This window comes from Seriola aureovittata, chromosome 15 (assembly GCF_021018895.1).
Source record: "Seriola aureovittata isolate HTS-2021-v1 ecotype China chromosome 15, ASM2101889v1, whole genome shotgun sequence".
NCBI lineage: Eukaryota > Metazoa > Chordata > Actinopteri > Carangiformes > Carangidae > Seriola > Seriola aureovittata.
The window spans coordinates 10936045-10962253 of NC_079378.1; the positions used below are offsets into that span (position 1 = coordinate 10936045).

The 26209-nt window shown below is 38.6% G+C and overlaps 1 protein-coding gene and 1 long non-coding RNA gene across 3 annotated transcripts in view; one reads left to right on the forward strand and one right to left on the reverse strand.

Moving 5' to 3' along the window:
* LOC130182124 (gamma-aminobutyric acid receptor subunit beta-2) overlaps window positions 1–13021 on the forward strand; it is a 74554-nt gene extending 61533 nt beyond the window's left edge. For both annotated transcript variants that reach the window (XM_056396743.1, XM_056396742.1), the window contains 5 exons: window positions 4106–4243; window positions 6432–6584; window positions 8612–8856; window positions 9677–9817; window positions 10290–13021. In XM_056396743.1, coding sequence (XP_056252718.1) covers window positions 4106–4243; window positions 6432–6584; window positions 8612–8856; window positions 9677–9817; window positions 10290–10637 — 1025 coding nt within the window. In that variant the 3' untranslated portion in view covers window positions 10638–13021. The remainder of the gene's footprint in view (window positions 1–4105; window positions 4244–6431; window positions 6585–8611; window positions 8857–9676; window positions 9818–10289) is intronic.
* Window positions 8720–26209, reverse strand: part of LOC130182128 (uncharacterized) — a 156267-nt gene continuing 138777 nt past the window's right edge. The window contains exon 5 of the long non-coding RNA XR_008829680.1: window positions 8720–8803. This is a non-coding gene — a long non-coding RNA (uncharacterized LOC130182128). The remainder of the gene's footprint in view (window positions 8804–26209) is intronic.

Genomic DNA, 26209 nt, shown 5'->3' on the forward strand with positions numbered 1-26209 from the left:
GAGCAGAGCGAGGCAAAATTGCAAAGTCAGCCTCAATAACGTGGAAACAATGGAGTTAAGTGGATTGGGTTAGCTGGACGATCAAAAATATGAGGCCTGGATCAAATAACTGACTCTGATATGTGTAAGGTTTGCACAAACGTGTTCGCTCCTCTTCACTGGAAGTGTGTGCACACACAAGTCTGAGTGTTGTTGCTGTGTGAATTTGCCCCGTAGACCCTGAGATGCATTATGTGATGTGGTACCAAAGGAAAGGCTCATGGGGTGTAAAATATCAGCAAAGGATTCATTCTCTGGGGAAAGTGATTGCTGTAGATGTAATTGCACTCTCCTTTAAATTTCAATATCCTGTGTACAAGAGGAAATGTGATTCCGTTGGTGGCACAAGGGGAAAGATCTGTGGGTCACCAATAAAATGAGGTTTCATCCTCTGGGACTCAACACAATGACTCAAATTCAAATTTTGAACCTCAAGTAGAGGAGGTTATTTAGTCGTGGCTTTATCACTTCGGAAATGTATCTAAAATTAAGTTACTTCTGTCTGCCCCTGACATGACCTGCCTTTATTTCATCCCATCTCGACTAATATAATTTACTACTATTACACTTAGTCAAGAGGCACTTAATCGTCTGCAGTTGGTCCAAAATGCAGCTGCCAGGCTTTTTAACTGGGAGAGCACATTAATCTAATTTGTCCTTATAGGCTTGGGAATTCATTTGAAGATTTTATTGATTGCCTCTGATATGAGGTGATGATGATGAAGATGATGATGATGATGATGATGATGATGATGATGATGATGATGATGATGATGATGATGATGATGATGATGATGATGATGATGATGATGATGTGGAATGACCCTCCGAACTACATGAAAGTTTTGGAAATATAGTGTTTTTTTGGAGAAAAATATCCCAGTATATTGTAAGGTTGTGAGCACCCAACTACATTTTCACCAAGAGGAACAAGAGATGTCAGAGTGTGAGGGTGTTGAAAGCAGCCACTGAAGAGTCTGCTTTAATAATTCAGAGCAACTAAATAGGTCACACAAGTATTAATTAAAGAGAGCAGGGGTATGGGGGAAGGAGAGGAAGAGGGAAGGTAGAGTGAAAGACGGATGGACACATAATAGCAGTTATGGCAGAGAAATATCCGAGAGGAAGGAAAGAGTGCAATCAAATGGAAAAAAGTGGTGGGAGAAAGGGAGATAAAAACAGAACATGTTAGAGAGGAAGAGCTGGGGAAAAGAAGGAGACAAGAACAGAGAAGGGAGAGGAGAGGAGAGGAGGAAGGAGGTGTGATATAACGGTCTATATTTTATGCACTAATCAATGAAACAGCGTGGGAGTTCCCTCTAAATTGTTCTGTCAAACATGATTTTATTCATCATCCTGTGTGGCCTCATCATCACCGCCATCCCACACACACGCACAAACACACACACACACGCACGCACGCACACACTGTACATCCTCATGCAAATCAAAAATGTTAATTCACTTTCTAGCTGCTAAACCTACCCATCATCAGCATTCGGCAGAGTAATGGTCATGGAGACTAATGCAAAAGAGAAGTCAACTTCCATGCATGCAATCAAACGATACAACAATAATCGCTCAGGAAAACTCAAAAAAACATGCATGCAAATCCCCACCGCAGCAAACATGCAAAGTCGAAACAAGCACTGCAACCATCACAGACGATTATTAAGTTGCATGTTGAGATACTGAAAAACATCCACGATTGTCGCTTAATCCATCTCCTGCTGTTGCCTAAAATGGAATCACTATACATGCACGTTGAGAGAGACTGAACATTTCTTTTTATCAGTTTTATGATGTAAGACTAAAAATATTCTGTTGTTTGTCTTGAGGCAGGAAAGTGTGTTGCAAGTCTTGGCCTCCTCCTTCACAGAAGAGCAAGTTCACACTTCAATACACCCATCGTGTTGAGCTGTCAGAGCGCCGAGATAATCCAGCACTGCTACCTTGCTATGTACAAAATACAGCATCCTGACTGAGTTGCACTACAGTATAAAAGCTATCATTTTGTAGCCTTAAAGAATACGCGGTTATAGAAAAGTAATAATGCCATTCATGTTTTAAGACAAGCTGTATATGTTGATTTTCAGGGGCTTTCTTCCACAATATATGATGACTTCTGCTGTGGTGCAGGGAGCCATAAAAACAACTTGATTATTATTCCAACGCCCATTTAGACACATGCACACAAGCTCACATGGTGATAATTCTGAATATGTCTTTTTTTTGTAAAGTTACTTTTCAAATTGCTGTTTTAAATGAGTTTTAGCAGGCTTTTTAATGGTGAGTGGCTCATCTTAAAAAGTGCACTAACCCCAGCTGTCTCCGGTCTCTCCTCGTCTCTTCATCTCCTTCCTCTCCTCTCTCTGAGACCAATGCTCTTATGCCCTGAAGTCAGCAGACATGACAACTGCACCAGAGCAGACAGTAGGCAGTGGATTATGCAAGAGCCAAGTTTCATGGTCTTTGGTTGAGATTAATATTAATGGACTTGCTTCTTGTCCCTTCGCAGGGTTTTATTGGGTTTTAGTGGTGAAAATGGAGGGCAAGCCTGGTTATTTAATCATTCCTGCTCTTGGTGTTAATAATTTACTTGCTCATGGGACAAAACATAATAAATTTGACTCATTTATTTAGTCACATATATAAGGGGTTTCACCAGTTACTATGGAAGATGGTATGTTTAACTATGTTTCATAATTCATGGTTTTAACTGGCTTTTTCATAATTCAGTTATTGTCAAGAATACCGTTCCAAGACATCAGCATGTGCCTTTGCTCAAGGGTCAACCAAAAGTGGATGTGGGGATTCCTTTGAAACAGATGACAGATAGATAGGTGCACTGAGCAGCTGAGTTTGTGCAGCTGTGTGAGTGCTCATGAATCAAGGTTAAGTAAAAATCAGTTAAAAGAATTCACTATGCACCATTTGTCCTGAGTGTTTCACGCTGAATTTATTACAAGTGAGGGGTCAAGAAGAGGGCAGAGCATGCAAGAGGATAATTTTAAACATAAAACAATAATAATACTAATAGGTGACAAAAATTCATGTTGGTACTTGAAAAAGCAGCAAAGCACAAAAAAGAAAATTACAAAGATTTGAGCCACCAACATGAACTGAGTAATTATGACATAGCTGCTACTTGACAGTGTCATGGCAATTAGATGTCAGGTCCACTGACTTTAGCTCATTAATTCTCACCAGTCTAGTCAAATGAGCTCATGCCTTTTCTCCTTTATAGTATATGAAAGTAATTGTTGAATATATGGATCTGGCACTCCCAAAGCCAGAGGTCGTAAACAAGCATCCTTTAAAAACACATTCATACTGTAAATGCATACACACAAGACATTTAGCACGGTAAATGAGAATCGTCCTTTTCTTGTGGATAACCACATATTTTTTATTTCTATGTCTCCGTGCCGGCGACAGACGTGGGCGTCGGCGTGTTGGGTTGTCTGTCCATCCGTCCCATTCTTGTGAGCGCGATATCTCAGAATGCCTTGAGAGAATTTCTTCACATTTGATACAAACGTCCACTCGGAGTCAAGGGTGAACTGATTAGATTTCAGTGGTCAAAGGTCAAAGGTCATTGTAACCTCACAGAAGAACTCACATGCTATTTATCACACATTTATTACATTCATCACTCAAATGTCTAATAATAATAATATAATAATAATGATGAAATGAAATGATTAGGTGATGACATTTTATATCCAAACAGTAGACATCATGATGTTTCTGCAAAAACACTTTTCTGGCCGTTATCCAGTGCCATAACTCAGGAACAGAAGGGGAGCTTGTGACCATATTTCCTGCATCTTGACTGACTGGTGGAGTCAAACAACCGCAAGGTGGTAATTCTAGTTAGTCAGTGGACCAAAGACCAATTGCTGTGTCTGCTGTCAGCAAAATGTAAAATGGTGACAAACGCGAACCTAATCATGCTAAGTGATTAATTAACTGTACTGTACGAGATCCAGATGGGGGATGATTATAAATATACATACGGTACAGACAATTAACAGTCCTTTATAATTCCTGTGCTCTATCTCAGATGGTTACACTACAGATGACATAGAGTTCTACTGGCGAGGAGGAGACAACGCGGTGACGGGGGTGGACAAGATTGAACTCCCCCAGTTCTCCATTGTGGATCATAAGCTCATCTCCAAGAATGTCGTCTTCTCCACAGGTAACGTCCTGAACAGCGTTTGAAGTTCATGAAACTCTCCCGTCACAAAACAAGTTGGTTGTATTAATTAAATGTTACAAGTTTGAACACACAAACAGCAAAACCAGCACAACACAATGCAGCCTAATATTCTTATCGTGAAAATAAATATTATCTTTGACTATATATGTTCAATGTTTGTACACACACTAACACGCATGTACACACATACATACACCCACACACACACACACACACTTAATTACTTTGCCTTTAATTCCATTAAAACAACCCTTAATTATTTTGTGCCACTTAGGGATATTGCATTTTATTATTGTTATGTTTCTGCAAGGAAGACAATACGGCAACTCATACATATTAACTCATTTCGCTGTTTGCGCTTATTGATATGAAAAGCAGCATCCACTTGTCTGCGTACAAAATAAAAAAAAAAACTGAACACAGTTTTCAGAAATGCAAAATGTTATGTAAATGTACGAACGCACATACAAACCCTCGAATGAAGTGCTGTCCTGGGAGACAGAAGACACCATGACTTATTTAACAGCAATAAACAGAAAGAATGCAGTCTGATGTTGTGAAATATTCATTTCTTCGGCATTTTCATATTCATGAATTTGTCATGCAAGCAAGCAATTGTAAGCGGGACAGTGGTTGAGCTGAATACGGTTTCTGGGGTTGCCACTGTATTGAATGAGAGCAAAACATTAATACAATGAGAACGTAGAGAGTCCACCAATCAGAGCTTGTTTTGTCTGCGGGGGGTCACATATTCCACACAACCTTATTAAAAACATAATGTTTACCGATGAATGCACAATGTTTGTATGTATGTATGTGTGTGTGTTTGTTTATCATTAACATGCATGGTCCCCGCTGTGTTCCCGATTTGATCACTTAATGCAGAAATATGATTGACGGGGGATTCCCTTTTAACGTGCTGTCTATTCAGATATTGAGAGACCAACCTTGGGGTCACACAGAAACGCAAACATCAGCACAAGTGCCCGGGCATTTATCCAATATAAGTGTCATGTTTCACTCTAAGGATAGGCAATGTCATTGTTGCGTTTATGAATAATAAATATTCTCCATTGCCCCTCTGTCCTGTTATTTTCTACCCAAGCTGTCTCCTCACTTCATAAAGAAATAATTCAGTGATTCTCTCGGTGACTCATGCTAACATGAGCTAACAGAAATAGCAGATATAAGTGGTGGCATTCCAAGAGGAGCTGAGCCTAGTGGATCGGTTGTGCTTTCATTTAAAAGACTTAATCCTCCTTCCTCGTCCGTCTTCTGTAACTTTCAAATAAGCAACATATTGTACTGCATTCTAGCTCTTCTTGTGGTTATGCTTATTGTCCCCCATCCAGTTGGGATTTGGTTACGCAACTCAAACCAAAATACAGCCAATTCCCCTGAGGAGTGAAATGTGTCTCGCTGATAGACTTTACCCTTACCAAAACCCTGCAGTGGGATTATTTCAAATAGAGCAGATATGAGCGAAAAACAAAACAAAACAAAAAACAGACAAACCATCAAACCTCTTCAATTGTGTGCCTCTGCAATAGACAACCCAGGGATGAGGGACCATACTTAGGATGGGCAAGAGCAGCCCGCAGTCTTACTGCATGTAAGACACTATACAAGATGGGAGTCATGGCACAATTAGCATGTTGGTTGCGGATTAGTCAATCTATTGAAAACTAGTCAATGATAATGGTATCAATTAATCAACTGTTTTGGTCATTTACCAAACATTCACTGGTTCCAGCCTTGATTCACTGCTCTTCATTGAATATCTTTCTAACCTGTTGTTATGACTAGGTGCACAAAATGATTTCAACACAAAAATATCCCACCAATAACTCACTTTGGTTGCCTTTGATCATCGAAACATACATATCATAACCTTAATCAAGTAAGATTTAGTGTCTAAATTTAACCATACCTTTACCATAGAGTTCAGACGCCATCAATATTTTCTGACAAATTATCTGGTTTGTTTGTGTTTTGCTAGGTCTGAACTTGTTTGAGGACAATCCAAAATATACACTGTATCTCTAAAATAGCATATTGAAGAAACAGAAAGTCCTGGAGACCTAGTATCTGAGGCAAATAGTGTGGACATACGTCACCTAACACTGCCTCTGCTTTCTATTTTCCTTCCCCCTCCCCGACTGTGCAGGTGCTTACCCTCGTCTGTCCCTGAGTTTTAAGCTGAAGAGAAACATTGGGTACTTCATCCTGCAGACATACATGCCTTCTATCCTCATCACCATCCTCTCCTGGGTCTCCTTCTGGATCAACTATGATGCGTCTGCTGCCAGAGTGGCTCTAGGTGAGGCCTGCAATACAAATCTAAATAGATAGGCACGATGCATTAAAACAGGGGTGGGCACTCGGAAGAAGATTGGACTTGCACTGAAACACATTGACCAAGGAAATCCAAGTAAAAGCAATATATAGATTTTTTTTTCCCCAATTTCTCCTCCTTACCATCACATCAGTCATTTGAAGGGTAATTAGAAACATGTTTGGGGAAACCAACATATGTCACATAAAATCAGACAGGAAAATCAGTTGCAGATCTAAACACTAAATATACTGACAAGGACAGAAAAGCATTATATTGTGGTAGACCTGATTGAGAAATATCCCATATCAAATAAAGTCTTTGCTGCAAGAATTTCTGGTGAATAGGTAAAACTTCTTCTACAGTATTCATCACCACAGTTGCAGCGCTGTGAAGCCCATGATATTAATTTAACTTAATTCATTCATGATTTCATTCATTAATTACTGTGCTTTGTATCTTTATCAATCCCAGAAATTAATTTTTAGTCAGTCTTCAAAGAGAGCAGAACAACACTGTGCTGATCCACAACTACATTATGTTTTACTCCTTTTTCAATCACCATTGGTTTTAACAGGGTGAAATATCCATCCCAGTACAAGAAGAGTTACTTTAGCTCAGAAACGTAAAATGATGGATGACAAGGTTGATTTATTTCCACTTTGAATTGAGAGCCTCTCTGCATTTTCCTGAAAGTCACAATTCGGCCCCGTCGTTCTTGATTATGTAAACCCTGTGAAGCCTGTGAGGTTTGCAGTCGGCTAACTTACTCCGTGTTTATCTGAAGCTCCCTGTCTTCCTTTCACCCAATTCCATCCACCCAGCTTCATTCATCCTTCTACCCATCCCTTGCTTTAGTCGACAAGGCAATTTCACTGATTGACGACTGAGCTGCATTTAGTGATCCAGGGGGGAAGGCATGCATGGGATTTAATGAAAGAAAAAAAAAAAAAAAGGTAATGCTCCATAATGGAGGCAGGTCAGCAGAGTTGGGAAATATTCGGTCACCCCCCAATCTACACTAGATTCAGGAACCACTTTGCTCTGACCTGGTTTCAGGCATTAAAGTGGACCTGTAATGGCTGCATCACATGGCCACTGTGCTGCAGACATCCTTTGTTGTTATTGTTAAGCTCTTGCAGCAACAGCTTGGGAGAATTGCCTGAATCCTATTTTGAGGTTGGTCACCTGACAGCTATGTGACAGCTGTATAATAATTTAGTAATTGTTTACTAAGGCTCTCCATAGAAATTGCCTTAAATAATCTCACTGTGTGTGCTTTCAAAGTCGAACGCACAGGTGCATGTGGGAGGATTCGTGAGCGCTATAGGAGCTGAGAAAACAACTATTTAATCATGTATAGAAAATCACATTTAAGCTTCAGAATCAGGCTTCTCATGCCAGTTATAATTCCTGCATATAGATAATACCATAGACACACACTTTGAAAAAAAAAAAGATATTAAATTACTTCTAGTGAGAGTTGGCGTGTCACTTATAATAAGCACAAACTCAACACATTGATATGCCAAGTCAATCTGACAGTAACTATCCCCGCAGCTTGCTGGGTGAGGCTTTTGAAACTGTCTACAACTTTTCTCAGTAGGAGTTCTCCACTAATGAACAAGACCAAGGTTGATATTTGAATTTCAAATTGCCGCACCGCTTCAGGTGCCCGTCTTTTAGCTTATCTACCAGTGCGTGGTTTGAAGGCACGGAGGGTAAGCCCCCTTGGTTTCATTGATCCTGACAGGCTTAGTTAAGCAAAGACATGGTATCAAGTCGATCACAAAGATGTCTTGCAGTCAGGAGGATTAAAACGGTCACACATTCAGTCTGAATAGTACAGTAAGGAAGGGTTTCATGTGATTGGTTCTATTGATTTCATTTAATTAAGATTTGCGAGTGCTCCCTCCACTTATCTATTGTTAGCATAAACTGTTTTACTCTTTTTACTTTTAACATTCTTGAATTTCTGATACAACATGATGGACATGGTCTTTCTTTATCAGGTATTACCACGGTGCTCACCATGACTACCATTAACACCCATCTGAGAGAAACCCTCCCCAAAATCCCCTACGTCAAGGCCATAGACATGTACCTCATGGGCTGCTTCGTCTTTGTCTTCCTTGCTCTGCTGGAGTACGCGCTGGTAAACTACATCTTCTTTGGACGGGGCCCTCAGCGTCAGAAAAAGGCAGCTGAGAAATCAATGACAGCCAACAATGAAAAGATGAGGATGGATCCAAACAAGGTAAGAAAAGCTTGTCTCTGTAGTTTTTTTTTTTTTATGATTAATTTTTCTTTTTTTTTCAAAATCTGCATATGAAGAGGCAAGCACATACTCTAGCTGAGTTCCGATGTGCTCTTTTTTTTTTGTTCTGGATTCACCGAATCACATATTTTCTTTAGTTTGCCATGAAATTTTTTACGTTAATTATTCATAAAGCTGTCTAAGGAGCTCAGAATAATTACTCACAAAGAAAAGAAATTTCACCACTTCAAATAGAGGGTTGACCTAATGTTTCCTGCCTTCGCTGTGCCAAGGAAAGCCAGCCTAATAAGCTTGTACTATCCCTGTTTGAAATCCAAATGTGACACGTTGCCAGCTGAAACAGAGGGAAAGAAGGTCTCTGAGACACTTGGCTCTTTGTCTTGGTAGAAGGCGTCGCATTCACCTTCCCATTTTGTGCTACCAGCTGACACGAACCAATCCCTTATGAGAAAAGATGCAAGATGGCCACAATAATGTGGCTGCACATGGACCTGCTGATATCAGTTGAATACAAAACACTGACTAGAACTGATGAAAAAACAAAGGGAGAAATGGCAAGTGAAGATGAAGGTGGAAAGTAAAACTAGATATTTGAATCCACTGATGAGAGGATGCTTTATTCAAGTGCAGTACTAAAAACTGTGTAGTTCATGTACACAAGTATTTGCAGTTACTTGTGAACACAGGGATTTCATAAAATGTACATTATGTCCAACTTATGGCTGTCTACACAAATGCAGTCTCCATCCACAACTTTTCAGTTGCTCAAGTAACCATGGCAATTCTTCTTTGCTTGCAGTGGCTGGTGGGGAATGTGGTTGGCAGAGATGATACTCTGTATGCAAGAATGAAACAAAGAGATCTCGATGGTCATGACTCGATGTGGGAGCCAATCTTTGTGGATGACGCAGCAATTGGACTGGGTGATCAAAAGAATAAGGTACAGCAAAAACCTGTGTCAAAAATGTCAAATGGGTTAAACCACTACTATAAATTTACAACATAAACTACCACACTATTACTTTAAAGCGATAGCAGTTGTGTTTTTTGCCCACATGGAGAATGTGAGACCAATATTCACTCTCCTATTAGGTCTGTTTTAGTCTCAACTAGCACCTGAGGAAAACTTTTGGGTCTTTAGCTTGTGATTGTTTCACTATGTTCACCAGCTAGTTGCTAACTTTGTCTGTCTGCTGTTTGGTGCTGGGCAGGCAAAATCAAAATAATAAGCTCAAAGACACTAAAAGGCTTCATAAATAATGATAAGGAGTGACCGTTTTGACATTACATGTAATGAAATGTTAAATGTAATTAAATAATATATTCTAAAGAATATATTCTTATGACCTCCACCTTTTTGAAATGCTGATTTTTATTTATTTATTTTTTTACTTAATTTTACTTTTGAACAGATGGACCCACATGAAAACATCCTTTTGGGCACCTTGGACATCAAGAATGACATGGGCGTTTCAGAGCTGGCTCTGGGTCTCAATGACCCACGAAATACCATGCTGACATACGACAGCTCAACTTTACAGTACCGCAAAGCAGGGATGGCCAGGCACAACTTTGGGCGAAATGCGCTGGAGCGCCACATGACTCAAAAGAAGAGCCGACTACGGAGGCGCGCTTCACAGCTAAAAATCACCATCCCAGACTTGACTGACGTAAACTCTATTGACAAATGGTCGAGGATGATTTTCCCAACAGTCTTTTCCTTCTTCAACATCGTTTACTGGCTTTACTATGTCAATTAAAAAGAAAAAAGAACATCAGTGAGGGCAAGAACAAACAGCAAAATATGTTGCTCATTTCTTGTTTGTATCTGGTTTGTTTTCATTTTAATGTGATCTTGTAACACTGGACTGAATTACTATATTCAGGACTGGATCCATCATATCTTGGAATACCACATTTGCTGGCTAACACGTGAAAACCTTATAGAAGAGAGATTACAAACATATAAGGTGCCTGTTCCTGAGTAATTGTTCAAAATTTTACATATTTTGTGAATTGTGTATCTTACCATTTTTTAAAATGTTTGCATATTTTTTATGTTTTTATTATGTTAGATTTACAATTTACATAATTCATTGCCAAAATACCATATCAGTTAGATACAAATTAACATGTTGACATATTAGTTTTAAATGACCGTTTACTTTCCCTGACACTACTTACAAGTGCTGAAGTCAACATGGTTTACTAAGATTAATTATGTCAAAGAAATATTAACTATTGTTACTAGAATTAATTTGATACCAATATTATAAGGGCCTGAACTTCACAATTTACAATATCATGTAATGTAAAAGACATTTATGATCAACCTTTTTGTACTTTAATATACTTTTCAGTTCCTAAACCATCTTAATAAGGTGGCATTACATACTATCAACTAAGATCATTCCAGAACTTCCAGGTTTTAATTCAGATTGCACTTAAGAAGCCTGTTGAAAGTCAAAAATGTATGAAACTAGTACAGCCAATCTGGATTGTCATTATTGTGTTCTGTGTACTGTGTCAAACTGTTGAAAGAAAGTAAAGACAAAACAAGAGTGAGAAAAATATGTAGGAAAGAAGATATCAAATATTTGTCTTTAACCAAATTGGCTTTAGCTTCTTATATATTATTATAATTATCAATATTGGATTTTATCCCAAAGCACATGTTCATGCAATATATGTCTTTGGGGAAGATTGTATCTGAAGAAAGTAGTTTAGTCTTTAAGTAACTGTTAATGTAAATATCACATGTATAGGATTAATTATAGGGAAAATGACCAACAAAATTCCTTCTTCAGCACTCTATTCTCACTTTCTCGGATAATTATTTACACTGATACAAATCGTTCACAACTGCTGAAAAGGCACTTTATCAGATATGATCATTCTTCCATGGTTCAAGAAGAACACAGATGGTGAAGCTAAAATGACTCGACTGGTCTGCAGGAGGGCGAGAATGCATAAAAAGCACAAAAATCATCAAGTATCAGGTGTCAACACCGGAATTTTAATACAATTTTTTTAATGCAGATAATTTTTCTTTTTGTTTCTAATGGTTATATACTATATCTGCCTCCCAAGACAGATTATTATATTTATTATTATAGGTTTAAAACCGCTTAGTCACTTATTGTTTCCAGATTAATCAATGGGTTGATGATCATAAAGGATATAGCCGTAAAGACAAAACAAATTTACAGATTATAATTGCAGATTATTTACTAATGACGCCGTGCTTTTGACTGTATGTACACAAGGTAGATTTTATAAAAGATTTTGCACACAAGTTCTTAAAAGCCATAGAGGCTGTACCGTAGTTCTTCTAATACCTGGTGCTTATGGGGGCTGTCTTAAGAGGAACTTTATTGATATGACTATGATTACACTTTATGTCTCAGTTACAACAAGGTTAAAATGTAAAAATACAACTAGGGCTGCAATACACAAGAGTGTCATATCCTTCTCCCCACAGATCTGCCACACTGTCTGTCTGAATGAACTGTGGTGTTTAAAGTCTCTTTTCTGTATTAGTACTAAATCATTCATCAAAGAGTTAAATGTAAACTATCGCTCGGAATTCAGGTTGGATGAGGCGACAAAAAAAAAAAAAGAAAAAAAAAAAAAAGAAGTTGGTTCGTGCAAGTGAGTGACAGAGGCTCATATATGAAATTGTGCCAACACGAACATTAGTAAAGATGTAGAATGGAAGAAGGGGTAACTCCAAATATCACACAGAAATGAGAACTAGTAACCGGAGCTTTTGTCTCCTTTGATAAAAGATCCAAGACAAAGGGCTCATTTCTCCTGGCACTCCATTCGTTTTGATTGTGGAGGCGTGAGTGAACACTTAAACATTAATGTTCTAATTCTTTACTTAAAATGTAGCCACCTCCAGTTATGTCTCACTGCATGCTCTGTACAGTAGTAACTCCTTGATATTCTTTTTTACATCCTTTCTCCTTTCTCACTGAGCTGTTTCGTTTCATTTGTGCTTTTGTGTTTAATTCACCTCAACTAAGCATACATGCATATGTAATTACAGTATTAAAAAAAAGTATATTTTATTGGTATTGCAAATATTGATGATATTAAAAAGATTTAATTTTTTTTATAAAAAGCATTTATGCAACAGTTATGACTATTTTAAAAATGACACACGATTCATTTTCACAAGCACTGCCCAGCAACTGACATGTAAACTTTAAACAATGCGCACAGGTCTAACTTAACAACAGAGTCCAGTTCAGGTTGAATCTTGGGCTTTCACCTCACTGGTGTTTACATGTCACTCATCAAAATGAGTCATTTTCACTCTGTGTTGAGCTAGGTATTGAAAAGTATGTACATTGTTTTGTTTTGTGTTGGGTTTTTTGATAGTTCTGGTGATTATGTCAACAAAATTCTTTAATATATTTTTCTCTCAAACCACTTCGTTAATTTGGTAACAAAAAATTACAAAACATGTGCAAAGATTCAGAATTCAGAATTCAGTAACTCTATCAAAAAACTAATAATCGGTGTTGTAATTTTTTCTATAGATGAGGATAAGTTGAATTTTGGATCATATCCCAAAATAAAAAACATATTTAAATAAAAGTATGTATATATCAGATAGTATATTATTAATCATCAATTGGAGCATATTATTCTTGTAAATAAATTCCTATAAGCTTTCTACAGAAAAGACAAAAGGACATTTTCAATATCATTTATACTGTAACGTAAAGAGAATGCAAAGGCTGATATGAAACAATGTAAATAGTTTATTTTACAGTGGCACTTGATCACGTTTCTTTTTTTTTTTTTGCTCTGTTTGTCAAAGCACTTTTTTTTGGGGGGGTTTTGCCAAAATGTAAACATGTAATCATGAATGTAGTTGATATTCTTTTGCAGCATGTATTTGCTGTAATGTTTCAGCAAAAGTATAACAATTTATTGTACCAATGATCAGCTAAATACAGCTTAATGTACACCACCTTTTCTCACACAGACACACACACACACACACACACACACACACACACACACATACACACACACACACACGCTAAGGGTTAAGTGAAAAAGAGGCTGGTGATGCCTTCGTATCAGCCCAAAATTCAACCATCTCAGGTCAGCACAATTCACACTGCTAACAACATGACAACCACAAACTACAACTTTGAACCCAAGAATTGTACTTAAAGGAAAGTACCTTAGTGAGCTTGTTCCAGATGTTTTCTCTGCAATTTGTTTTGCTTTTTTTCTGTTTAATACAAGTCCAATAGAACCATATACAGTACTCAGACAGTACTAACAGAATGACACTCTTTTTTAGCCTAGGCAGAATAAAAAAACTAAAAATACTTTACAAGTCATTAAGGTACTAAATTCACCTCAGCCATAGACAAGTCTCAAACTACCCAATATAAATATATTTCTTAAACTTCAAAATAATACTGTATGTGGTATGACATGGTGTGCTTGAGTGTGAGAGTGTGTAGTGGGTGTATGTTTGGCCAGACAGTAATGTTTTCCAAAGTACACCGGCAACTGGAGAGAAAGGTCTGCTTCATAAGTTCTACACTTTGAATATGTGTTTGTACTTCACAGCGCTTTTTTGTTTCATATATTTTTATACTTCTATACTCCTGTGTAAAAAAAAAGAAAAAAAAAGAAGCTGCAAACACTGTTGTTTGGCGAAACCTTGTAAATCCAATTTTGGCAGTTTTCACATTTATACTATACAGAATGAGTACATTGTCCGCTAGGGAATCTGAAAAGTGAATGATATTTATGCTTAGGAAATCCTTTCATAATCCCTTGTATAAAGTTTAAAAATACATGGTTGTAAATGGTTTGAAAATGGCTTTTTTTTTTCTTCATTCCTGGGAAGTTAAGGTTTTTGGAAAAGCAAGGTTTTCATCAGACAGCAGAGTCTTCTCTGCAAAGCAAGGACAGACTGACATCCTTAAAAGCCTAAATGACACATGTTGGTGACAGTGTATGTTTGCACACACTCACAGAAGAAGCCTTAGCCTCCTGCTGCGCTGGACTTCACTCCGAGCAGCGTCAATCCTTCTTACCCTCTCAACACCCTCCACCTTGAAAAATCCTTGTATGTGCCACTCACGAGAACATTCCCAGAAACCCTGAGCTGTACCCTTCTTAAAGATAAGCCCTGTAAAAGTCAGTGTCTGTCTTTACTATGAAAACCTATGAAAAGGAATACATTGTCAATAAATATTGTATACAGTTCTAAATCTGTGAGTGTTTTTTTGGATTCAGTTTGAAGAAATAGAAAACTAAGACTAATGAAAATGACATTTTTGATGGATGGCAGTTACGACTTTACCCAAGTTCCCTGCTTGGTGTGAACATTTATTTTCAGAATTGTCTCACCAAATAGCCTCAGCGAGACCCACGTTAACAACTCATATTTCATTGGTCAAAGTTTGCCCAGAAGCTCAAAGGTCACTTTTATACTTGCTGGCAGTGAGTGGCTAAATTTACCAAACCACTGCTCATGCATTTTCAATTCAGTCCCAAGGCTTCACATCACAGAAATCACCATAATCCATTAAAATGTTGAGGCACATAATTCTCATCTGGAGTTGCGATATGCTGCTACTGCTGCTAGGTATGTTTGTGATTTCAACACATTTCTACTGGTCCGACTAAGACAAAGAAAATAAATGAATACATATTCAAAATAATAAACCAACAAACTATAATTAAAAAAAGTTGTGAGCTTATTTTTAATCATCAAGACTCTGCATGAGGACAGTCCTGATCTTAATAAAAAATTTAAGAACCTAGAGTGTTGGTCCAAATGGAATCTGGGTGTAGCTGGCAAGTAAATATTTTTCAGAGCACATTCAAAGATGCACAGTCGACTGCCTCTAGGAATTATGTCCATATTGGATGATTCCACACCTCGTAGTCCACATTCAATTCTGCCAACATTCAGGACCAATAAAGGAAGTAGGTGCCCTTTACAAAGTAAAGCAGACACCATATAGCATGTAGCACACCTGACTTTAAGGCAGACTTAAATCCCCTCTTAAATGACTGTAACCACAACCTTCCCTATCCAACTATTTAAGTTAAGCCTAACCTTAAAGTTTATAGTTCACAATCATACCATAGTCACCATGCAAAGACATTATAGAAAATGTTTAAGTTGGCATTGGACATTTTTATGATGTTAATATTATAATATGAATATTCTAAAATAAAATTAATAAATAAAATAAATACATTTTCTGAGATATCTAATACGTGCTCAAACAAGGAAGTAATTCACAAGCAGTTACTTAAATGGGCACATTTATCTTTGCATATTTCAGCACTCTGGTGTTCACATATTTAATGCATCAAGACCGTACGCAAAGTATTAAGCCCCCATCAACAGTAGACTGTCATCCACAGCATCTTTTGCTTTCTGTAAAATACAGCAAAGATGTTTGAAGAAAACTGATACCAAAGGTTAAATAGTGAGTGGACCTGTGCAGAAATGTGCCGTCAAAAGGAGTCATGCAGCTTTGAACAAGCTGTACAAAATACTTCTACATGATACCAAGGCATCTAGGTCTTTTTCCTAAACATAAGCTACATTTTCAAACCAAAGCTTCAGGAGTTTCACTTTAACACACACTAATGTAAGGAACATTGTAGCAAAGTTACAAGTGCAGCCTCATTTAAATACATTTTTTTTAGAGCAAAATGCTTTTTTAATCAAGCCGCCATACACGAGCAACGCAGGAATGTTACGCCCCCATAACTTCTGACTGTTGTGGCCCCGGAGAGCGGCATGTGTGATCAGTACTGGACGTCCTGTGGTGATGGGAGAGGGAGGTAGGTATGCCCAGAATGCCCATGGTGCAAATCCTGCTACTGTCATTCCTGAGAGCAGAAGAAGCTGTTAATGAGGCACTGTGGTTTCTGGAAGACAGCTGTCACTATACGCACTGCTGATATGAAAGCAGCAGCACATAACTGCGCCTTTAAAAATATGTGACAGAATGCCACTTCTGAGGAAATAATACCACGATGACTGAGATGCCACAAATGAACAACTGCAGTGCCCTTGGGCAAGGCACTGAAACAGTCCTGAGTTCCGGTGGAAGCTGTTGGCAGATTATTGTGCCATCTCCAGCTCAGAATGTGTGTGTTCAAAATGCATACAAAGCACTGTGTAAACCAGCTTAATCAAAAGAATTTGCATCCCATGGCAACAAGGATCTTTTCAAATTTGCATTGCCTTTTTTTTTTTTTTATCCCAGCGCAGTGTGTTGCTGAAACCAAGCCACGGTGGTGTAGAAATAGAGCTCTGGTGGCTCTGGATAGGAGGACATGAGTCATGACACAGAACTGTAGGCAGGCCTGGCACTACAACAAAGACAGTAGAGCCTAATGCAAAATGCTCTTTTTCATCTTTCACCCACAACACCCTTTTTGGTCATCACCCACAGCATGTATGTGTGTGTGTGTGTTTGTGTGTGTGTGTCTGCACATAACCCACGTTGTCTTTTTTTCCTAGATTAAATTGACAAAGAAAAGCTGTGTTTATTCAGCCAAGATGTTACACCAGCTATGACGGATACTTGTTAATATAAAAGCATGACTTTGTGAGTTATTACATCTGAAGCAAGTGAAGAGGATGAGACGCCAGAAGTATGCTTAAGTGCGTGTATGTGTGTGTGTGTGTTTGTTTTCTGCTTTTGTAAATGACTCATGTTCGACACTACTAGACTTGCTCTAGCAACACTCTGTCACAACATGACTGATCAGTTGGTGTTGTACCTTCCACTGCAGCAGCCAAAGCCACAGCTGGCTTCCAAGGACTCCAACATAGATACACGGGGAAATCAGTAACACGACCGGTGGGTTAGTCTGGCAACAGTGCCTTTAATAGCAAATCCAGAGACCCCCAACCCCCACCCCCCATACCCCCACAATATACAGTAAAAATACATCCTCTTCTTGTGTTTCCTTTTCTTTTTGTGTATTTTCAATAAATTTCCATTAGTTGAGGAAAACGTAAGCGTGAAAAGTTAGAAGGGTTACTCTCAACAAAGAGCACTATAATGATAAAAGTTCATTTCTGTTGACTTTAGGTAACTCTTTGCCCGGCAAAGATTTTGAGCTGATCTGAGCTGGGCTGCATGTCTGTCTGGCAAGGCAGAACAAGGTTGACGGATCAAAGCTTTACTTTTGTTTCCCTGCTTTGTTCATTTATTTCCTCATCTTATGAAACTTCAAGAAACATCTTTAATTCCTCTGCCTCTGCCTTTCTTCCTCTGTAAGCGTGTGTCCCTAGTTAATTAGGAGGAATATATGTTAATGGGACGCTGCTAGCAGACTAATTAAGATTCTGATTAGAGCAAAGATACTGTCAGCTGGTCCCAATGTGTGTGCCTGTGTCACTGCGTGCGTGCTTACGCGTGTGTCTTGCTGCTGGCTCGCTTGTCGAGGAAATCACCCAAGCTCTAACATGCACTGGATGAGCAGATTACACAATGTACTGTGTCTTTTTGTTCTCTGGTTAGAAAATGAAACTGATTCTTAGCTACAGTGGTGAATTACCATTTTTTTAAATAAAAAAAAAATAAAAATAAAAAATAAAAGCATGGAGCTTGATTATCTTAGTCAGCCAGAGAATGTGGAGTTGGATTTGTTAAGAAGGAGGAAGTTGTAAACAGGGTGCAAACTCCTGATTTGAGCCTGGCAAAAAAAGAAAAAAAAAAAAAAAACACAGGCTGAATTTAAGTCAGGGACACTGATCTGTCTAATCGCGGCTTTGTTTGTGTGTGTGTGTGTGTGTGTGTGTGTGTGTGTGTGGTTCCCTCTGCCTGCGTTTATGTCTCTCCTTATTGTTGCTTATGTCTGTGTGTTTTTGCCACGTTGCTGTGCTGTCACTTTGAACCTTGCACGCTACAGTGTGCAGACATGCTATGTTCCCTTCAGGTGAAGGAAAAAGAAAATCAAAGACTTTTTCTCTCATGCTGTATATCCGCCATAGCAACAGTGTATTGAGAAGAGCCAAAAAGAAAAAAAAAAGAAGTTATATTAACAATTCCTTCTGTATGTCTCTGTCTTGGCTTCTTCCTCTCAGTCTCTCTTCATGCGAGGCATTCTCTCTGTCTGTTTCAGTTTTTATCCTGTTTGTTCATTTCCGTTCAACAATCTCTTTTCATCCTTCTCTTCCAGCTTCCTTGTTTCATCACATTTTATACCAGTTCTCCAGTGTTTTATCTCCACAGCATTGCCCACGTGCTGTGCCATGTGCATCGCTAATGTGAAGCGAGAATCCAGCATCTGTAGGGTCGCAGGAAAGAGCCGACACTCGTCCGGTGCGGGGAGTTCCTCGGCATAGAGAAAGAAGTCGCAGTGTGCGTTCACAAATGGCTCACTCACTCATACAGTATGCACATTATGAATGATGTGCGCATTGAAGAATGAACTGCAAAGACGAGATTAATTTATGACAGGGAGATATATTTTTTTGTTTGAAGTCACTTCGTATTGAGCTTCACTAACAACTGAAGAAGGAATAGGAGACTTTCATGTAGGGCGGAGCGGGGGAGATTGCACTGCATGGTTTGCTGTGCGGACAGAAGTCATTGTTTGAAGGAAGATTTATGTTCCTTCGAATTGATCAAATCTTTCTGTTTGCTGTCACGCTCTGCTTTCACACTGTGTTTTTAAGGTCGCGTGAAAAGGTTCGGTGAGAGAATTGCAGCTGAACATTATATGCACTCGCAGCCTCCGGCGAAACTGAATCGTAAATTCTGAGTTGGCACCAGGGCCATCAAACATTAGGAGAAAGAAGTCTGAAACCTCCAGCACTCTTCACAGAGTCGGCCGTCTCGTCAAACGGAGCCACCGGGAAAGAGGGATCATGGTCGCGGAGGTGACCAAGAACCCAACAGCCACAACAAAGCTTCAGAAGTCCATAGCAGTGACGGGAGAAGGATGACCATCCTATTAACAGCCCACTTTGAATTTTCCAAAAGCATTCACAGGACTTTATGACTTTAAAATGACTAAATGGTCACTTTATGGTCTGAGGAAACAAAAAAATGTAACACTTTGGGCAGAACTCCAGGCACTGCTCATCACCTGGCTAACGCCTACGGTGAAGCATGGTGGTGGCAGCATAATGCCACGGGGGTGCTTCTTGGCGACAGGGACAGGGTTGTTGAATGCTATATTGTGTTTTTTTGGCCCTTAATTTTATGTTGGTGGATGTTACTCACTCTATTACCCCTGATACTTGCCAGGGTCCTCTCAAGGCAAATACTGGCAAGGGTGACTCAAAGTAAAAACACTTGTAGCCATGTATACTGTCACCTGTGAGCTGGAAATACTTAGCCTCTATAGTAAATGGCATAAAGGGAAACGGTTGCACTGTCAAATAATGAAATGCTGTTCTTCTTCCGGAATTCTTATCTTTTCACAGCTGCAAAGCCTCATATGTGAATGCACAGCGCAGTCAGAGATTTTTTTGTATCCTTCTGATCTGTGCCTCGATCAATGCCATGACACAATCCTGTCTCTGAGCTCCGCAGGAAATTCCTTCCTACTCGTGGTTTGCTTTTCACTCTGATACGCATCATCAGTGTGAGACCTTTGATAGACAGGTGTGTGCCTTTCCAATCAAGGCGTAGAAACCCCTCGAAGATGATCACGAGAAACGGGAGGCGAATGAGCTAAATTTTAAGTATCACAGCAAATTGTCTGAATACTTATGTTAATGTCATATTTCAGTTTTTCCTTTGTAATAAATTTGCAAAAAATTTATAAAATTCTGTTTTCAAATAGGGTGTGGAGCACGAATATCCAAAAGCACTTTCACAGGTGCTGGAATCAAAAAGGGTTTAACTACAGGCAAAAGTAAAAAAGAAAAAAAAAGGAAAAAAAAAAGATCTGCACACTGTGCTAATAGCACCCAGAAAATTAATTAAAATTGGCAACGTTTTGATCTGAGAGGATCTTCCTCAGGCCCTGTCTCTGCCTGCGGATCTTATTAAAATTCTGTTTTCGCCTCGTCATTATGGCATGTTGAGTGAAAAAAAAAAAAGAAAGTGGATATATACTTTCTGAACGCTATGTACAGCTACTTAACACTTCACATAAACGTGACCTTTTTAAATTGATGAATTTTACTTCAGACAGAATCAGAAAAACCTTGGGTGCCTGCAGTGGCACTTAAGAGACTGATCTTTGCCTTACATTAATACAGTACATGCATGAACACGTTTGAAAAAGGCTGATTGAAAGAAATACATTATAGAGGCTGAGTTGCACTATAGGGCTCTGACAGTTTGGTGGATGGAAGACAACAGTTGAGTGCAGATCTGCCATAACCACTGATGTCCTTGTGTGGGAGGTGCAGAATTACAATGAGCGAAGATAAAACACCTTAAATTTGTTTAGCCTGGGAGGAGAAAACACATTTGCTTAATGTATTGCTCAGGTCCTAGAATAAGCATAGGCCATTGTAAAAACTGTTCAATAATTCCAGGCCAAAAGCCAAACAAACATTGGCAGTTGCATAGAAGGTTTTCCAATGAATTTAAAATTACTAGTCCCTGGGAATATATTGCTTCCTTTTCTTGCCATAATTAAAGTCTGGAATAAAAAGAAAAAACAGAGCTGTGGATAATTGATCATAAAATGATGTTTATTAAAATTTCCTGATGTTCATTTTTTCATATTAGCTAGAGGATATGGATAAATGTCTTTTTTATGAGCTGTGTCCCCGATTTTGTTCCAAGTGTCTGTTCAGGAGAAGGCTTCACATCAGTTAAATTCAGTGTGCTATGAACAACACAAAAACACACATAAATCACTTTTGCCATTCGCCTTCAGCAGACACTGCATAAAGCTTCCTCGAAGAGTCGTCTGAAAACCTCTAATGATTTGAAGTTGGCGATGATGTTGAGAACAGTAGGCGCTGTTCTATCTTAAACGGTATGAAACAATCAGCCTAATTCATGCCGATGAGTAATCTACTGGCAAATGTGTTTTCTTTCCTGACACATACCTGCTATTGAAATCTTGAAACTGAAACACTTCCTCTGCCCCATTTCTCATACGTTCAGTTCTTGTGCTGCATGTGAACAAGGAGTGGTGGAGAAATGAGCGGAGAAGCATAACAAATGCCGATGCTTCCATACGGCGCGTGACAGCTCTCCGAAGGGGTTTGATGAGCATGGAAATGATGTGAATCACACTGTAAGCTATGGCCTTCACAGTCACTAGACCTCCACCCAGTACACACCACTCTTCACTAACATTAACACAAAATGAGAGAATATATTATGGAAGAATAGTGTGTATCCCTCCAGTAGAGTTCAGAGACTTGGAGAATCTTTTATCTTTCTACCCCAGTTCACTATTTGAATTCAAATTCAGAACTTTTAATGCAATCTGTTTTTAGTTTTTTTTTGATACACCCATTAACTTTTAATGTATCACCATATATATATATATATATATATATGTATTATATTTATCTATCTTTATGTCTCCACCTTTTGTTGTGTTCAAAATGTTTAACGTTAGCTGTGTTTCTTATGGTTAAAACCATCATATCACAGAAACAGCGCAGAGTACAAAATGTGCTTTGCTCAATGCACCTTTGACCTGAGTACACGGGCAGATCAAGAGCAAAGCTTTGTCGCCAAAACTGCACTGCAGAGCTTCATGGTTACTGACACAATCCCCATTGCACCTCAAAGCAAGTGACCAAACTACAAAAGGGGTGAGAAAAAAAAGAAAGAAAAACATTCAGTAAAAATGTCAGTTTGCTAGCTCAGAGCTGAGCCTTCACAAGAGATCTTCCAACTACTTATTCTCTCATCATTATTCACCCTCTTCTGACATCACATGCTCACATCACACAGGCACACACTCGTTTTCTTTCTAGTTATCCAATAATGGGTTCCTCCTGTTTAATTCTACTCAGGAAACAGGTTTGAAGTCATGCTGTCTGTCTGTCACCAGGTTACCATCACATCACATTTGAAATCCTCTCATATTCATGCCACTCATCTCCTCCCCTCGCTCGTCGAAGAAGCTGCCTCTCAATAGATGATTGGAAGAAAGGCTTCTTATGTACCTTAATACCAATATGAATTTCAACAAGGGTAATTTGCTCTGTTCAGATTCCAGTAAAAGCCAAGCAACAGGCCATTTCCATTTGGTATATCCTCTCGAGTACGGATAACATGGGTGTATGCACGCGCATACAAACGTACATGTCTTTCCAGTTCCCGTTTTCCACTGTTTCCATTAATCGCTGGAGCCTCGAGGTCTGCACCCCCTGAGTGCCCCTCTAGTTTTATGTGCTGCCATCCATGGAAGATTTGAAAGTATGCAAATTCATGATGAAGCAAAGACAGTGAAAAAAAGCACACACAGACAACAAGTGTCATAGAAATGTGCAGTGCAGACAAACACATTAGTCAGGATCACTATGTCCAGGTTTCAGCTTTTGTTAAATTTACACTTACATTCATGATTTTTGTTTGTTTGTTTGTGTGGATTTCTCATTATCTTGTCTTCTATGTGGCCAAGCAGATATTTTGAAATTTGAAAAGCAGAAGATGGAAATCATCATTATTATAACTTTTTCATTTCCCTCAGTAATCCTTCATTTCCAACACAAAACTTTACTCAAAGGGTAGACTGCAATCTGTAATAAAGTAATACAGTATAGTAATAACACTAAAAATAATAAAAACACAATGTACCAAAGTACATTGCTCAGAATTGTGATACTGTAACACTAAATATAAGTCATTTGATCTTGTGAGAAATCAGTTACAGTCAGTTGAGTAAATATTAAAAAACTGAACAACATTACACTAACATAAAGAAACACATTAGGCAACATTTAATAACACAAAACAATACAGACTCACACGGAGTAGAAAAGGTTGTTTTTCACGTCACCTAACCATCTGCTGAATTCACCCACACAAACACACACCTTCAGGATGAGTGCACCCACATTTTCTCTGGCATTTGCCAGCAAAAGCCATCAGCAAGTTGAAGGTATGCGAGGCATGAGTAAGGAATGTTTTGTGTGTGTGTGTGTGTGTGTGTGTGTGTGTGCAGACACTGAAGATGTTTCTGTGAGCAACCTCATTCCTTGAAATATAAGTTTCTTTAAATAAATTTATTTACAGTATTGCAATATTATCTTTGCAATGTTTGTGTTATAATAAAGTTCACATTAGCAGGGGTTTTGAGCATTTAAAAAACAGGGTTTAGTGGTGTTGCTAAAATGTTGTAGTAGCTTTGGTACACTTATTTTTCTCCTTTTTTTTTTTTCAAAAGCAGAATATTTCATTTAGTCAAACGTCACCTTTCACTTTAACATCAATGTACATCAAGGGCTCTTACAAATTTAATGGTACATGTGTGATCAGATATTTATATATGCAGGAGAGCTATTTGCTTCTGTTTGCCCATGTGTGTCTTTTTTCAGCTCTTCAGAGTAATTCAGATCATAACTGAAAGAGGCTTTCATCTGATGTGTGGACAGCTGTTTTTTTTTATTATTTATTTTTTTTATTCATATACATTTATATTTATCATTCATTCATTTTCATGTGTTGGTTCAGGAGTGAAACACTAAACTTTGGGCATAAATGTTCTATTCTTTCCATTATGATTCAATAAAAGAATACATCCATAGTGCTTTGTTGCTATGGAGATGGCCCCACTCATAAAGTGTAATATTACTATATGATGATGAAAAACCCCCACCTATGATAGCTTGAGTAGCTACATTTTAGTTTTTCTATAGTGTTTTTGGTTTTGTTTCATGTTATTGTTCTGAAATCTTTATATATGAATTGTGCAGATACCTGTTTACAGGTATTTATGCAGATGCTCTGTAGAGATTAAAATAGATGTATATCAAAGAGCTGCTTAGAAACCAAACACGTTCTTTATTTTCCGCGAAACATGCATTTTGTTCTGTTAATGCTACAATGCTAATGAAGCTACAATGCGGCGTGTAGCTTCACCACTGCCGAGGAAAAAATAAACAAAAATTTGTAATCTGTTAACATTCAGGCTGCTACGCTCTCAAAGAGCACCTCCAGCAACACCTAATTTGGGAGAATAAACAATAATTTGTTTCAGAATATGCAGAATAAGCACATGTAAAAAAAAAAATTAAAAAAAAAATCAATATAAGGCAGTATACAAGACACTTAGCAACTCTGTCACTTGTTGAAAAATAATGTGTTTGCTTTGCTCTGCAGTGGGATCACAACAGCGGAAGGTAACCTGTATTTCGGCAGTACAGATGTGAACGAATGAGATTTTGATTAGCTGACAGTGGTCATGATGAAATGTCAAGCTTTGCCGGCAGTAATGATGGGGAGGTTGCAGAATGTATTCAGAAATACGTCGGTGTCAAACTGACTTTCGCTGCACCTGCAGTCTGTTTATTCAGCTCTACTGTGGACAAATTACGGGTTAGAATTACTGCAACACAGATGCAAAGCATCGTGGAGTGTTTGATGATCATCATCTGCGATAAAGATGTGTACAGGGCAATTTAGGACAGTAATGTGGTCCAGATGATGGTGTACCCATGCAATATCCGCACAAACACATTTTATCACAGACACTAAGGGCATTCAGTAAAAGCTTCTGGCCAAGTATCAAAAAGTGACCAAAAAATAGCACAGATGGAAAATTGCATACAACCTTCCAAACCCCCCCCCCCCCCCCCCCCCCCCCGGCCCTTGTTTCTAAAACAGACGTCAGTGATGTTATCATCACTTGTGTACAGTATACAGTATAAAAGCCCATGGAGCACTGGGAGGATGAGGTCATCATTCAACATGACCTCCACTTCCTGTGAGTAGCATGTGCAGAGGAAGAGAGGCGCTGTGAAAGCCACACCACGAGCTGCGTTTGCCAGGTGGATCCCACAGGGTGCCCTAGCTGTGCGCAAATGTTGTATAATTACATGTTAATCTGCCCGGGAGGACAGGAAACTCGAGCGGCGGAAGAAGCCGAATCTAAGTGACCGGACTGTCCATCAGAGCCAAGAAAACGACACATTAGCCACATTAGCACTAAATTATATGGCTCAAAGATGTCCGAAATAGCTCCACTTCCACTTAACAGCATGTGCACGGAAAGAGACATTAGTTACTGAAGAGGCAGAAGAACACACCGATTTTGTGGCTTTTGCAACTGTTTAATGACTGAATATCTCAACCAAAGCATCCATTCAAGCTGCAGTTAGAATAGAGTGTCATTCTACGCCGCATCAGAATAAAAAAAGGTTTTCTATTTCTTATATTAG